This window comes from Triturus cristatus, chromosome 7 (genome assembly GCF_964204655.1).
Source record: "Triturus cristatus chromosome 7, aTriCri1.1, whole genome shotgun sequence".
Classification (NCBI taxonomy): domain Eukaryota; kingdom Metazoa; phylum Chordata; class Amphibia; order Caudata; family Salamandridae; genus Triturus; species Triturus cristatus.
The window spans coordinates 464910935-464927274 of NC_140590.1; the positions used below are offsets into that span (position 1 = coordinate 464910935).

Here is a 16340-nt window from a genome sequence, read left to right on the forward strand (position 1 = left end):
GAGATCATCTGCGGCGTACCCCAGGTTTCCTCCCTCAGCCCGACACTGTTCAACATTTACATGGCCACGCTCGCACACGTCGCCCGACAGCACGACCTCAACATAATCTCCTACACCGACGACACTCAACTGATCCTCTCCCTCACCAAGGACCCCATCACCGCCAAAGCCAACCTCCATGAAGGAATAAAGGCCGTCGCCGACTGTATGAAGACCAACCGACTGAAGCTGAACACGGACAAAACGGAGGTCCTCATCCTCGGCTCCCACCCTTCAGCCTGGGATGACTCCTGGTGGCCAACGGCACTGAGGACAGCCCCGACACCCACCGACCACGCACGCAACCTGGGAATCATCCTCGACTCAACGCTCTCCATGACCAAGCAAGTCAACGCCATCTCCTCCTCCTGCTTCAACACCCACTGCATGCTCCGCAAGATCTACAGGTGGATCCCGACAGATACAAGAAGAACAGTCACCCAGGCCCTCGTCAGCAGCAGACTCGACTACGGAAACACCCTCTACGCGGGAGCCCCGACCAAGCTCATCAAACGACTGCAACGCATCCAAAACGCCTCGACGTGCCAGGCCACGGCCACATCCCCCCCTACCTGAGAAACCTGCACTGGCTGCCCGTCAACTAGAGGATCACCTTCAAGCTCCTCACCCACGCACACAAGGCACTCCACAAGACCGGCCCAGCCTACCTCAACAAACGACTTTACTTCTACACCCCCAACCGCCAGCTCCGCTCCACCGACCTCGCACTCGCCACCGACCCGCGCATCCGAAGAACAACCACCGGTGGTAGGTCCTTCTCCCACATCGCTGCCAAGACCTGGCACACCCTCCCACTGAACCTACGACATACCCAATACCTGCTGACCTTCAGGAGGCTACTCAAGACCTGGCTGTTCGATCAGTAGCGCTCCCCCCAGTGCCTTGAGACCCTCACGGGTATGTAGTGCGCTCTACAAATGTTGTTTGATTGATTGATCTGCGGCACCATGTGTTGGATGGCCGGGAGCTGGCGGCGTTTAGTCTTCGCTCGGCTGTGGACATTTCGGAGGTGATTGGTCGTACCATGGCTTCTTTGGTGGCCCTTCACCGCCATGCCTGGCTACGGGATAGTGTATTCCCTGAGAACGTTAGAGAACGGCTGGTTGACCGACCCTTTGATGGCGCTCTATTGTTCCACGCCCCTGCGGATTCTGCCATTCAGAGGTTTCTTGCGGGGCTTCGTCCTCCTCCTCCTCCTCCTCCTCCTCCTCCTCCTCCTCCTCCTCCTCCTCCTCCTCCTCCTCCTCCTCCTCCTCCTCTTCCTCCTCCTCCTCCTCCTCCCCTTCCTCCTCCTCCCACTCCTCCTCAGTGACCTGTATGTTGGTCTGTGTTTTGGGAGGTGTTCTTCCGTTGTTTTCCTGGGGCCTTGTAATGGGTAGCCCTGATTGTGTGTTCTGTGTGGTTGATGTGCCTTAGGGTCCTTTGTTGGGACTTTGATGCTGTTGGCTGCTGGTCCGACCCTCTTTTGACTTGTGGTTTTGGCTGTTGGTAAGCCCGTGTAGGCCCTGAGATTAGGCCTTCTGTGTATTCTTTATTGGCTGAATGGCAAGCCGTCTGCGGTTTTCACTGCAGATCTTTCTGTTTGTCCTCTGCTGCAGAATTTTTTTCTTAAGAGGTGTTCCCATATTCTTTGGACGTAACATACCCTATGTGTGGTCATGGTAGCTATTACATAGCTCTATCATGTGCTGGGAGGTGTGGTTGCCCTTTTGGGCTTCTTGCTGTCCGTGGCATCACGGTACGTCGCAGGTGCGATCTTTTTGCCGATTGTTGAAGCAGCTTGCGTTGCGCTCAAGTCCGTCCTTCTCCTGGTTCGCTGCATCGCTAGGCCATTCTGGCCTGCTGTCTGCGGCATCTTGTCGTAGCGGTTCCGCACTTCTGTCCGGTGTTTCGGCTTAGGTTCTGGTGGTCGGCTTGGTCCATCCTCCGTCTCTTTCTTTTCTGCCTGGTTCCACTTCTTTCGTGGGTCTGTGTGCGTGTGTGTTTCTGGTCCGCCCCCTCCCTTGGGGTGTTTCCTGACCCTTCCTGGCCTCTGCCTTCTGCTGGCGTTTAGCTTGTCCTGGGTGCCCCGTTTCGTAGTGTTGCCTGCTGCTAGCTGCGCATGCATGTGCAGGTCTATTTGTTCTAAACCACCGTTGTGGCCTTTGATGTATTCCCTTGTTCCCTCTGCCTTTGGTTCCGCTGGGGCTTGCGCGACGGTGGCGGTGGAGCCGTTCCTGCCCTGTCTGCTGCTTGCGGGTGAGGTGTGTTCAGCTTTTTCTGTCACTGTGTATGTGTTTCTTACGGTGGGCCCTGCCTCCGGTTCTTTCTCCTCTCCCTAGGGTTGAGGTGGCCCTTGGGTTCCTTGGGGCTCTCAGGCGCTGTCTGCCCCTGCAGGGTGTTGGGCAGTTCTCTCTTGGTTGGGCTTCAGGATATCCTGGCCTTTCCCTTCTTGTCCTTGTGACATTTCCCCTGCTGGGGCCCTGTCTCTCCTGGTGGGGAGGCTCTCTCGCAGGCCCTCCTCCCTTCTGGGTATGGCTAGGGTATCTATTCTACGTTAAGGAATCTGCGGCTAGTAGTCTCTATCAGATGTACAAGTTACTTACCTTCGGTAACGATGTATCTGGTAGAGACGATTCTAGCCGCAGATTCCTTCATGACCCGCCCTTCCTCCCCGTGCTGCGAGGACCCTCTGCTTGGGTTTCTGCAGTCGCCTCCCTCTGGGTGGCTTGTCTTCTGTAGGTGTCCTCTTTGTTTTCTTCTGGTCAGGCATCCCTACAGCTGGTTTCTTTCCAGCGTGAGGGCCTACTTTTACTCTTTCCCTCTGTCGTTAGAGTTTCTGATCCCCACCGGTCTTCTTCGTTGGGGGTTCCTTTGCCTGTCCTTTGACCTCCTACTCTTTTCGGGGGTTATGGGCTTACTTGACGGTGTACTCTGGGGATGGATCGCTGTTGCTCCTCTGTTCCGGGCTTTTGGCCCTTCCCTTTGTAGTTGTGTCTGCAGGCTCTCTTTCTGTCACGGTGCTTTCACATGCTTGTCGCTCCAGGATGGCTCTCGCCTTGAGTTGTGAGGTGGGTTCCAAGGGGTGGTGCTTGCGCCTTTCTTGCGATGTGTTCGCTGCTCGGGTCTTCTGTTGCTTTACTGCCACCTGCTGCTTTTGCCTTGGCTTGCACGGTTATTCCTCAGGGTGGTGCTCTGCTCTTTTCCTTCTCTAGCCTGCTGTTGACGCCTTCTGGTGCCTTGGGGCCACCTGGTGATGTTGCTTACCTTTTGTTTCTCTCTATTTTTGTTTCTCTGGTTTTTTCGCACACTGTTCTCATGCTCTCCTCAGTTTTGTTGTGATGGCTCCGCGTTGGGACGCGGAAAAGTTCTCCGAAGCAAACTGACGTCAGCGCACCGGGGTGGGGCTTATGTGACCTTGCTGACGTCACGCCTGCGGAGGACGTCAGGGCAGAGTCGTGTGGTGCCTCCCCCCGGCATGCAGAGATGCTGAGCCAGAAATCTTTCCGGGTCCAGTCTCACGCCTGGGGATAATTCTACGTTAAGGAATCTGCGGCTAGAATCGTCTCTACCAGATACATCGTTACCGAAGGTAAGTAACTTGTACTTTATGTATAAATCAATAGCATTGCAGATAAATTATCAAAAAATATAGAGCGCGGCATCACTTGAAAGCGTGGGAGTGGCAGCACCACCCTCTTTAAGTGTAATGCTAGTAGAGTGTTTCGTGTAGTGAAGTTCTGTGATGTAAGCAGTAAGCTAGTGAACATCGTGAAAACATGGTGTCTTTCCTGGCTGATGTCACAGCTTGAAGCCGTGTAGCACACCACCTGTTGCAGCCATTCAAGAGGGAGTGGCTGGGAGGTGCCGGGCAGGAAACAGACAAGCCAGTATCTGTCCTGGCAGCTTATGCCAAGCTAGCTATTATGGGGTTTACTCCCTGGGATCTCCAGGCTGGAGTAAGCCATTAAAAAAGTTTGATTTACCTACCACAATCCGAGTCAGTGTGCCAACCCCAGCCCAAGCATTATATACCCTTCCTTAGTATCTTCTGGGTTTATGACTTATTATAGAAAGTGTTTTAAAGTGTTTCAAACGACATATGTTTAATCTTCGTAAATAACAGGAGTTACTGTTACCCAGTTTATTGGTACTCGACTTACTAACATTGCAGGCTGAGTTGGCCTCAATAGAAATCCTAAACGTGGCCTGCAGATATTGGAAGATGTCAGTGGCGAGTGTTTATCTCACTGTATAATCACACTGCTTTATGTTTACAGTCACTTCTGAAAGGTGGTTAGTTCTGATAAGAGAGAGCGAGTTTGCGTATTACTTTATTTCTAACATTGTTTAATTCTGACGTTTTCATAGTAATGCGTGTCGGTTACCTTTTAGAAGATAGAGCTTCAAATGCGGTCGCTATATAGAACATATAATAAATACAGGACTAAATGTGTTTCTTTCATCTCTCCTTTCTTTTTACTCATCTTCCTGTCCTTCCTCCTTCCCTTTGCCCTCTCGCCAAGCTCCCGCTCTCATTTTTCACTTCATCTTTGTTATTCTGTCTTCTCTCCTTACCTTCCATAGCCCCTCTATGTTTCCGATCTTCTGTGCCTTTCTCTTTTTTCACACGCCTCTCTCCCTTTCCTTCCCCAATCTTGCTCCGCTCTCTGCTGCCCACCTTTTTCTAGTCACCGTGGCATGTTTCACTTATGCGTACTGCGTCGGACAGTGCCTCATGCCGTCTTTAAGGTGACTTGGCAGCATCTACCTGGGCCATACAGACCGACTGCAAATAACACTGACCTGACCCTTATGTGACCTACATTTAGGATTACGGAAACCAAAACACATGCACTGCTGAAAAAAATCTGATTTGAAGAGTATGGAATGGAAATTAGAAAGCGGAAACCGTCTTTAGTCATCGTATCTCGTCACTGGTAGATTGATAGAGACCCGACCCGAGAATCTAAAGGTTCTATGTTCTCACGTGCAGCTGCTCTGCTACTCACAGGCCCAGCCTGGCCCGCCCTTCATTGAACATCTGGGGTCGTAATACACCGAGTGCCCCTGGGGCCGTATTATACGGCAGTCCGCCCGTTTACGTGTGCTTTTTATACTAAATTTAAGGGTCAAACTCCTGCCTATGATGCCTGCTAGCAATGTTGTGCAGCATCATCCATCTGGGTAGGATCATAACCTATGTGGAAAACTTTTCATAATGATATAAAAGTTACAGAGTAAAGAAGTCATTTGCCTGTGCATTTCAGCAATCAAATATATTCGGCACGAAGTTTAATTCTTTGTTCCAATGCTTATTGCATTTATTTTGACTGATGTTATAGTCCGTTTGTGGGATTCCGGAGTCCAGATGAAGAGTTTCTGTATTGAAAACAACATCTTCCATTACTGATTTATTTTGAAGGGAGCTGGCTGAAAGATCACTGAAAAACACATAATATTATATGAAACGTCAAACACTTGAAAATATAGTTATTATAGTTCCATTTGGCAAAATGATATGCTTTTACTAAAACGTCAGCGCAAATAATACATGCAGGGATGGAAAAGCATTAAGGAAACTCAATAAATAAAACATTTAAGAGCTGGAAAGCCAAGGATGAAGAATGTCAAAAGCATATAATTCTTTCCTGCAGTATAATCGAAGTTATAATTGAAAGCAATTATCCTGTCATAGGTTTGGCAACCGACCCACATACCTTATAAAAACAAACAGAGAAGACTTAAATACTGTACTTTCAGAAAAATGGTTCTGGTAATTGCTGGTTTAGTAACTACCCCAAGCATGAGAGATTCATATGAACGAAGACTCGCTTTCAAGCGCCTCCTTGTCTTTTACGTTTCAGTTTTACTCCAAATCTGGCCTCTTATTTCGTCCTCCATACAGAGGGTAGTACTTAATCAAATAGGATATGCTAACAACCATATAAAAATACAGAAATACTAATTTAATAAAGACTGGTCTTTGATACGCACTCAGTGCTGGTTGTGGGCACGCTGGACTCTAGCACAGCATTGTTTCTGTAGGAAGCCTGGTCGCTAGCAGTACCTTCTGAGCTAGGATTTGGTGGCATGGAGCAAAGTACCAGACTCCGAGTCACATAAAATTCAAGGAGTGTTGTCTCATGCTTTGAATTAGCGGGTGCTGGGCTAGGATGTCCATCCCACGGGAGTTCCGATTTTTTACAAGCACCAAGCCTGGCCCAGCTTTCCTGCTTTCATACAAACCTTGTCAACAGACCCATTCAGTTTCGGGGTCCAAGCACTTGTTCAACAGGGTCTTTGCGCCAGCACCAGGCTGTGAAGCGCCCAGCTGCCTCTTTCATAGTCCCTCACCAGTCCCAGTGTCCTGCATTGAGTTAGACCCATCGACTTGCATTTGAGTTGTTAAGAATGACCAACAGCGACCTGTGTTTTTGGATTAAGGTTTCACAGTTTGGATTTCAGCGAGCACATTCGAACATAGACTAGATTGTTGAGAGACTAGCAGGCTACTTAATTAGTAATATAAAAGCAGCCAATCACAAGGGGGTGCTGGAGCCCAAAGGGACTCTCCTTGATGGTTCAGACCTTTACATACACCCACTTACAAATAGCCCCATGGGGAATCCTCCAGGCTCCGGAGAGGTCGATGGACCTTTTCCATCATGTGGGGAATTAGAGCTCCCTGTGGAATAAAGTCATCAAAACATCATGGACATTTATAATTTACAATGAGTCAATGATGAGAGGGTAAAATAGTTTTAAAGGCTTTATTTCATCTATAAGTTTAGAATCTGATATTTATTTATTCAGTTTAGTAATTTACAGAATTAAAAGAAGAGATTAGAAATCAGTAATCAAGACGTTTTCCATAAAGAAATCCAGTAAGCTAGTTAAATGACCTATTCTAAATAAGTCCACACAAAGAGTTTGATTGGAAAAGAGTGGTAAATGAGGGTCGAACTTCTCACAAAGAGTTGTTCTTGAAAACTCAGCTGAGTTTCCCACAATTGCAGTAGCAACTGTTTTAGAATAGTGATCCGTGCTGGAGCATTGATAACAAATTAATAAAGGAATCACCTCAAGAGATCTAAAGGAAATCAACTCTCCATAAAGAAGAATCTCGGGCAGAGGAGAAATCCAGCAGCAAGACTACCGGACAGGTAAAGGAAAAGTAGAGGTGTGTCATCTAACTAGCTAGGAACACTCGTTATTATAACTTTTGAAAACGTATCAATCTTCGAAGACACCTTCACTCGATGTCCAATCAGAACAGCTCAAAAGGTGGTGTTGTCAGTCAAACGATGCATCTTGTTCCGATTCCCACAGTCTGCACTCTCGTTGTCTGGATTGGTACAGTTTTCTGGCATAACTGTTACATGAGGGAAGGTTCCCATGAGAACCCTCTTACCTAAGCTAAAGACGCACTATGAGTTTCAGCGCAGAATCAAAGCCTAGTCAGCAAATATGAAAACATATATCAAGTTAATGTGGAGCAACATTTATAAGTCTACATCACCATTTGTTCTTTTACAGTTGTAATAATTCTATTAATCTTAGTGGAAATGAGCTAACATGGGGTGAGGGTAACTAAATGAATATAATATTGAAATCAGCAAAGACATCAATGTTAGACTGTGGCACAGAATAATTTACTATGAGCAAAGGTCAAAAAGGAAGCCTCGGCCTTGTCACTGCACAGGCTAAAGTATAGTTGTTTGGTACAAAAGGTTTGAAAACATGCAAATATAAAGGAAGCATTTCTAATAATACCTTTCACATCTTCATTTGTTACTCTACAATATATATTGGTTTTATTTATTTGTAGTATAAAAGGCATTTGCACATTTTGTGAGTCATTTCTAAAACGGGCATTTCATTTGTTTTTAAAAAAATGTTCTTAATTGCATTTCTAATATGTTAAAATATGTTGATTTCTGAATATGTGGTAATTTCTCCCAGATGCAACAACGATCTGTATGAAAAAAAGTGCCATCGTTGCTGCTATTGACAATGCTATATAATGCACTTTGACTGGGTGGCTACTTAATTATCACTATTAAAGCAGCCAATCACATGGAGGCAACAATGCTCTGTAATCAAGAGAATAATTGAACCCTCTTTACATCTATAGTCAATGCTGCATAATGCACTTTCCACATCGCCAGCCTTTTCCTGAGGGGCCCGCAACTACAGCGACCAGCACCACCCACAGCAGGAGGGCCGCCCATGATCCCGTTTTTGCGCCTGGAGTCGCACAAAAGGGTAGCTGCACTCCCGCAGCGCGAGACGCCAGCCTTTTCCTGAGGGGCCTGCAACTACAGCGACCAGTACCACCCGCGGCAGGAGGACCGCTCATGATCCCGTTTTCGCACCTGGAGGCGCACAAAAGGGCAGCTGCACTCCCACAGCGCGGGACGCCAGCCTTTTCCTGAGGGGCCCGCAACTACAGTGACCAGCACCACCCGCGGCAGGAGGGCCGCCCACGATCCTGTTTTTGCGCCTGGAGTCGCTCAAACGGGCAGCTGCACTCCCGCAGCGCGGGACGAGCGGGGGCGTGCCCAGGCCGCGCACCGGCGAAGCCCGGGCTAAGGGCGGGCCCGTCCGTGCACATCAGAGCCCGGATGAGACTGGGCTGGGCTACCCCTCTTGGTTTTGACAACAGACCATCCTGCGCTATCTACCATATCAGACTGTTTACCTGATGTTAGTGGCTTCCACCTGTTCTGTGTGTTTGTCATTACTAAAAGCAAAAGGGAGCTTTCCCCTCGTGGCCAATATTTCCTCCATCACCTATAGTTACAAACTTATCAACCATCTGGAAGCAGCAACTAGGCTAATCTCCTTACTTTCTTCAACAAACTCTGATCGACCTCTTAAGCACCCTGGGCAAACCAAGAACTATTACCGCTCCTCAGTCTGTACCCCCTTCTCAACCTACCTCAATAGATAAAATGTTACAAAGGGCAATTGGATCTGTAGCCACGGAAATCGAGCGGACGGAAAGGCGTATTTCATTAACCCCAGTCATAGCCCCATGCACTATCACCCAGGATCTTGGTAGCCCCTCTTTGCCTATACCGCTAACATTGGACACAACACCTGAATTCCCAGGGGCACGCGCAAAGACAAGCCCAGTACCTAACACTGCGACACCCCTGGAGAGCATTGGCAAAAGAGAAGGAACTACCTCCGGCCCAAAGCGGAAAAAGCAAACAGCGAACAGAGCAATGAACAGTAATATGGGGTCAGTTGGATCAGGGGATGCACCGCAGGTTATCCACAAGCAACATCCCTGGGTGACCAACCTGATGATGGACCTACAGACTCAAATTAGGTCCATCGTAAAGGATGAATTGAATATTCTAATGAACCGGATTGATAAATTGACAATATTGGTTGATCATTGGGTGGGCAAGGCAGAGCTAACTTATAAGGGGGTGGAAACAACTAAATCATTAGTCTTGCAAATAGCACCCCACTCCACCAAGCAAGCAAGCCACTTCAGCCCATAACTCCCACATTAGCCCTTCCAGGCCCAACACTACCAATCAGGATGCGGCAGATCTCCAACAGAGAATTCCACTGCCCCAGAGACCTGTCACAAGAAACCACCCCGCAAGAGAATGCCCCAGAGAGCATTTCCCTGCCCCCTCTGGTTGGAGCAATAGGACCTGCTTCCTGGCAACCAGGTCCAACTCCTGGGGTCAGGGAAAGGTTAGCAGCCTTTGCAAAACCTCCAGTAGAAGAGTTTGCTCTTCCATGTATAAACCTTCCTCCCGGCCTCAACCCCATATGTTATTGTGCTAGCAGGAGTACCAGAATTGACCAAGGGGAGACTCATTTTTAACTTAAAAATAAATGTATTTTCTGGCTGGCAAAACACAAGCAATTCTGTCACAAAGATGCAGATGAAATTATTTTTACACGTAGAGTAAGTTGGGTGGGCTGGAGACCCCAAGATATTCCTGGTGACTGCATAGTGATACATTTTAGAGATCCATGGGCTGTGCAAACCCTCCTAGAGTGTGGCTACCAGAGGGAGAATGGAGGTATAGTTGCCCTCCCTCTGGGATACTTCTTTCCCCCAGGGCTAAACCCACATAACATGAGAAGGATGGGCATTGACATGGGGACGAGGAAACAGATTAGGTCCCCTCTTTGACAGAATCTGGATTCCACTCTACCACCCATTTACAACATCCCCGTTACAAATAGATATAGCTCTCTAGACTCAATCGACTGACTAATTCAAACTGGACCCTCACATCTTAGTCCCATTTGGCAAATAATGAATAGACTGAAATCACCACACCAGGACTTCTTTTTACATCAGGGTGGTCCTAGGAAGCATGAAGGAGACCTAGAGAAGGGGTGTGGGGGGAGCGTGAGCGATGTAATAAGCAACAATTTGGAACTGACACCTATGGGCCACCTATCGCCTGATCAATGCCAACACAACTTACAGCTAACTCCTTCCATCTTACCCCCCATTCCACAGCTCATTCCAGCTGTAGCTAGTGCTTGCAATTTGGGAAATAACCAAAGGGCGTTGGTGAGGATGGGGACAAACAACTCTCAAGGGGCCCATTTAAGGGCCAGTCCTTCACTCCCCACCCACTCAGCCGATGAAATAGGCCTAGTAGGTCTGCGACTATTATCCTGGAACATAGCAGGACTCACCCCCAAACTGGATATTCCAGATTGGTGGTTATTTATAGATCAACATGAGATATGCATGCTCCAGGAGACCTGGGCCAGGGCGGCAACACATAGAGTGGGGTATGCGTTGTATAGCATTCCAGCTGACCAGGGGGCCAAGGTCCTGCTGGCTGGTGCAACTGTGCAAGAATCTGGGCTTCAGACACTGTTCCAAGGCCTTTAGATTATTCAAGTATGATACCCAAATGCCCATTGTGTTCTCCATTTCACGTTTTCTGCACTCCATGTGGCATACTCGTAGAGCTATTTTAAAAAAAGAGTCAAATAGTTCATAGGCTAACCAGTACTCAGCAACAGTTTGCAATAACTCCCAGAACATGTACCCCTCCATTTTATTATCACATTTGACATTTGAGGTTCCGATCTTTTAATATTTTGTATATAACTAGTTTTATAGGACCAATTTAATAATTTTTAAAGGAGGGAAGGGAAGTGTATTTTTATGTGTTTTTTTTAATAACATTCTATTTGTGGATGCCTTAAGGTATGCCGTTGTAAATTGTATATATTGTATCATTTTTGTGTGCTTTTATGGCCCCAGCGGCCGAAATAGAGTTATTTTATTGACTGACTGACTGACTTTCCACATCCCTTACATACTCCTGGTCTCACTTCTTATCATTACAAGATTTGCTTGTTGTTCTGGTCCCAAAGAATGTCACTATTTCAGAACATAAGAGCTATAACTGCACTCACACTATATATATTTTTTGAAAACATATTTTATTTGTCGATTGCATACATATCACAGCACCCTGTGTATCAAAGTCGTCACTGAAATCATATTCCATCCTGTTACAAAAGCAATCTATTTTTATGCATGCCATCCCGCAATACCACCAAAATACATCCCAAAATATAACAAACCCCCCCCAACGCCCCCCCACCCTTTCCCCTGCGTCGCACCATGTCCATACGGTCACCACCACAGCCTTAATATTCTGCAACCAAGTCGTAGCACAATAAGATATATCCCCCGTGTTCCCCCCCTGCCCGGCACCCCCCCAACCTGACTAGTCTCAAGAATTATCCCCATGAATGATCCTCTGCCTCCACTGGTTGCTCCAGCCACATCTCCCGGTAATCCGCCCATCTTTTCCCTATTTTATAATGCTTGCGTGGGCATCCCCTGGCCACAAATATGGACTGTTCCAGACCCATACAGAAATTTAGGCAGTTTTTCCATGCGGTCACCGAAGGAGCTCGAGGTGCCTTCCATGCTCTGCCGATGTCCCGCTTTGCTAGTGTAAGGCCAAGTCGCAAAAGATGTCGCTTATAAACATTACCCCCAATGCCCTCCATGATATGCAGCAGTTCCACTCGTGTCGTTCATGGGATCTCCCAACCCATAACCTCCGACAGACAGGTAAACACCCCCCTCCAAAACCGGTCTAGGGAGTGGCAATGCCAAGTAGTGTGTAGAAATGTTCCTTCCTCCCGGCCACATCTGAGGCAATCTGGAGCGGCAATCATGCCCGCTCGATACAGTCTGGCCCTGGTGAAGTAGACCCTATGCAGATATTTGAGTTGTATAAGGCGCAGGCGCATCGCTATAGCCGCTTCTCTAGGAGCCGCCAGGGCTTCCCGCCAGTCCTCCTCATCCAATGCACACACTTCTGTCTCCCAATCTCCCCGCATCTTCTGAAGCTTTGTAGAACAATGGATAACTAGGACCTGATAGATCCTTGAGATCTTCTTGGTCCCTAAGTCCCCCATAAAAAGTCTTGCTTCCAAAGGACTAAACTCAGGGAGGGATGTCAGACCCTCCAGGCTAGGGGACAGTGCATGTGGAAACTGGAGATATCTATAAAACTGTGATTGGGGCATAGAAAATTCTCTTTGTAAGTCCTGAAATGACTTGAGCGTTGTGCCACTCATAACGTCTCCCAATGTCGAGACGCCAATATCATCCCATCCGCGGAAGCCCCGTAGAGCCACCAGTTCTGGGAAGCGCCCATTATTCCAGAGGGGGGTCTCCTCAGTCAAGACATTCCACCAACCCATTCGACGCAACGCTTGCCGCCATATCAGGAAAACCACATGCGTGGCTGACGGCATGCTGCTGCGCAAAGGTGCCGAATACAGGATAGTGTGCAGTGTATTAGACCCCATAATCAGCCGCTCCAATGCATATGCCGGATCCCTCCTATCGCCATACCACCACTCGTTGAGGACAAGGAGATGCAAGGCCTGATAGTAAGACAGGACATCCGAGGATGCAATTCCCCTGCAATAAGAGGATAGAAAACATGTTCTAAGGGCCACACGCACGTTACCCCCTTCCCACAGAAACTGCCCCGACACAGAATTCACCAGCCGGAACCATCGAGGCGGGATCGGATATGGGTAGTTTTGCAACTGGTAGAGTAGCCTAGGCAGCGCCACCATCTTAAATATTGCCGACCTGCCATACAGCGTCAGTGGTATTCGAGACCAGGTCTTGAGATCCGAGCGGATCCTCTCCCACACCGGCATCATGTTGCGCTCCCAAGAAAGCGCCGGTACCTCCGAAAGGCACACTCCCAAATATTTCAGCCCACCTGCAGCCAGCTGAATATCCCTCGCCCATGCACCGGGCCTCGAGTGGTCCCCTAGAACCCACAGTGTAGATTTACGAGGATTCATATAGAGTCCCGACGCCTCCCCAAAGATCTGCATGATCCATAGGAGTCGTGGCCCCGACACATCCAGCTCCGTAAGGAAAAACAGGACGTCATCCGCATATAATGCGATTCTGTCCGATACCTCCGGAGACCATTCAAAGACTCGGACCTGCGCATCCATGCGTACCCACGCCGCCAACGGCTCCATCGCTAGTGCGAACAGGTATGGGGACAGGGGACATCCCTGCCGTGTACCCCGCTGAATTGGAAAGATAGTAGATGCCGCCCCCGCCACCCACTCCGTCGCCGTCAGATCTGTATAGAGGAGCATAAGGTAGGAGAGGAAGCGCGGGCCCAGGTTGAGTCGGCGTAGTAAGGCAAACAGGTATACCCAGCTCAGGGAGTCAAATGCCCTGTCCATGTCTGCTAATAGGAGCGCCGCCTGATCCCCAGTTTGTCGAACAGCCGCCACGTGTGCCCGCCATATATTGTGTCTGGTGGCCCTCTTGGGCATGAACCTAGCCTGATCAGGGTGTATAAGAGCCGACGCACACTATATTTTAAAGTGGTTTATTGCTATATTCCAAAAATGCTTGACTCTGCCTTTGTTACATTTCCATGCTCTTTGTTTCAGTTTTTACCATTGGGTCTGGAACATGCGCTATATGAGAGAGGCGAAAGTTGATTGTATTTGAACAGTATGTTGGCTTTGGTATGTGTTATAGTATGATGTGGTAGTATTTCGTGCATCCACTGCTCATGTCCTCATTATCTGCAGATTCATTCAAGACAGTTGTAAAGCGTAGCTGCTGACACCATTTTAGACTTTCTTAATTGGAGGAGGAAGGGGCGTTAAACAGTATCATATGTGTATGCATTGTTTGTTTCCTCCTTCCAACCGCCGAACCTCATTTCTCTTTCCAGCCATCCATTTGCTTTGGAACTGTTATCACTTTGCAAGGAGGAAATCAAGAAGTCCAAAGACATCCCAAAACTTCGATCCAGCATAGCAGTGTGAGTTACCCAGTGCTTGTGCTAGTAGCAACAGAAACCAGCACAACATGGAAAACTGTAAATGTATTCTACACGTTACCCAGGCTTTCTCCTGATACAAGGCTTCGTTAAGTCACATTAATTTGTTTATCTTCCTCAACTGCTTTGGAAAATAAGCTACTTAAGTAATCTTATTATATGTACATTTCTATCAGATTTTGACCTAAAACTCCTCTATGATCCTTGCACCTCCCTCCTTTTGCAGGCTGAACATGTTCAATAGTCTTTGTACGTTATGCAGATTTGTAGAGCATGCTATCACCCGAAATGATATCCTAGCGCTGGGCAGATGTGAGTCTAGCCAAACCTAGTGGCTAGTGGGACTACTCGAAAAGCCATTGTTTCAGATTCCTATGTAATTCTAAAATTTGGTAGAAGTTTGTTATGTGTAGTGGCAGGCTGTTCCACATTTTTGGAGCAATGTAAGAGAAGGCTTGATCGCTGCTGGTATGCGTGGTCTGTGTGCAAGTAGGATTCTGGATGAGTGGAGGTATCTGGAAGGTTTGCCAAAGCAGATGCGATTGTTGAGTTATGCTGGGGCCATGTTAGTTAATGCCTTAAAAGTATGGGTGAGGAGTTTGAATTGTGCTCGTTTGTGCATCGAGAGCCAGCGGAGCTCCTTCAGGTGCGGTGTGTGCCACATGGGAGGTTGAAAGTGATTATGAACACCGAGTTCTGAATGGTCTGCAGCCTTCTGTTTTTTGTTGTTGATCCCTGCATGGAGGGTGTTCCCTTAGTCCAGATTTCCTGTGACAAGGGTGTGCTTTCCAGTTTTTCAGATGCGGATGGGGAGCCATTTGAAAATCTTTCTCTGCATTTTCAGGGAATGGAAGCATGAGGCGGTGAGGGCATTGACTTGGAAAGGCATATTAAATTTGCTGTTGATGACAGTCCCCAGGTTCTTGGTGTGGGTGGTGGTGGTCGGTCCCAGCTCTGTTGGCCACCGGGTGGAGTCCCAAGTTGAAGTGCTCTACCAGAAAATCATGATTTCAGTCTTGTCTGTGTTCAGCTTCAGTCAGTTGGCCTTAATCCAGTGGGCAATTTCAGTTATGCAGACATTAAACTTGAGAATGAGTTGTGTTTCATTGGCATAGGAGAGGATGTTATTGTCATGAGAGTGGATGATGCTTTGAAGAGGGACAGGCTCAGGAGGATCTTTGCGGAACTCCGTAGTTGTTGTCACAGGGGTCCGAGGTGTACAGTGCCAGTCTGACTGACTGGGGCCTTGTATTCCGATATAATGTAGGCATGGCATGGGATGGGATGGGATAGGATAGGAGGCCATGTCAAATGCTGCAGAGTGGTCCAGAAGGATCTGGGTTGCTATGTCTCCCTCAACCAGAGTCATGCGGATGTCATCCATGGTGTGGATGAGTGCAGTTTCTATGCTGTGGTTCGGTCTGAAACCAGACTGAGTGGTATTGAGGAGTTGGTGGTCTTTGAGGTATTTGGTGAGTCATCTGTTGAATATTTTCCTCTAATATCTTGTCTGGGAATGGTAGCCGTGAGATGGTTCCGCAGAGGGTTTCTTGAGCAATGTCAAGAGAGCTGATGTTTCCAAGCATTTGAAAGGTCATGATAGAGGTGGAATCATTCAGAATGGGTGTGAGTATGGCACAGTCCTCTGGAGTAGGCGTAGTGGGGATAGGGGTCTGATATGCACCTAAGTGGATAGACTTCATGGTGGCGGTGATTTATTATGGGGTAATGATGGGCCATGAGGTTAGCAGTGGTTCTTTGGATAAGATGGGGAGGCGTTTGTGGAGGTCTGCCGGGTCCAGTTGTGGGTTGCAGTTGCTGTAAATGTTTGTGATTTTGTTGCTGAAGAATTGAGAGAGATTGTTGCAGAGGTCCTCCGAGGGGGTGATCGAGTTGGAGTCAGCTGCTGGTGAGGTAAAATCCTTGACAATGGGTAGGATG

The 16340-nt window shown here is 47.9% G+C and overlaps 1 protein-coding gene across 1 annotated transcript in view; it reads left to right on the forward strand.

The window, feature by feature from the left end:
* Nucleotides 1-16340, forward strand: part of TBCD (tubulin folding cofactor D) — a 2329415-nt gene that overhangs the window by 2024880 nt on the left and 288195 nt on the right. Inside the window, exon 36 of the mRNA XM_085616794.1 lies at nucleotides 14292-14381. Coding sequence (XP_085472920.1) covers nucleotides 14292-14381 — 90 coding nt within the window. The remainder of the gene's footprint in view (nucleotides 1-14291; nucleotides 14382-16340) is intronic.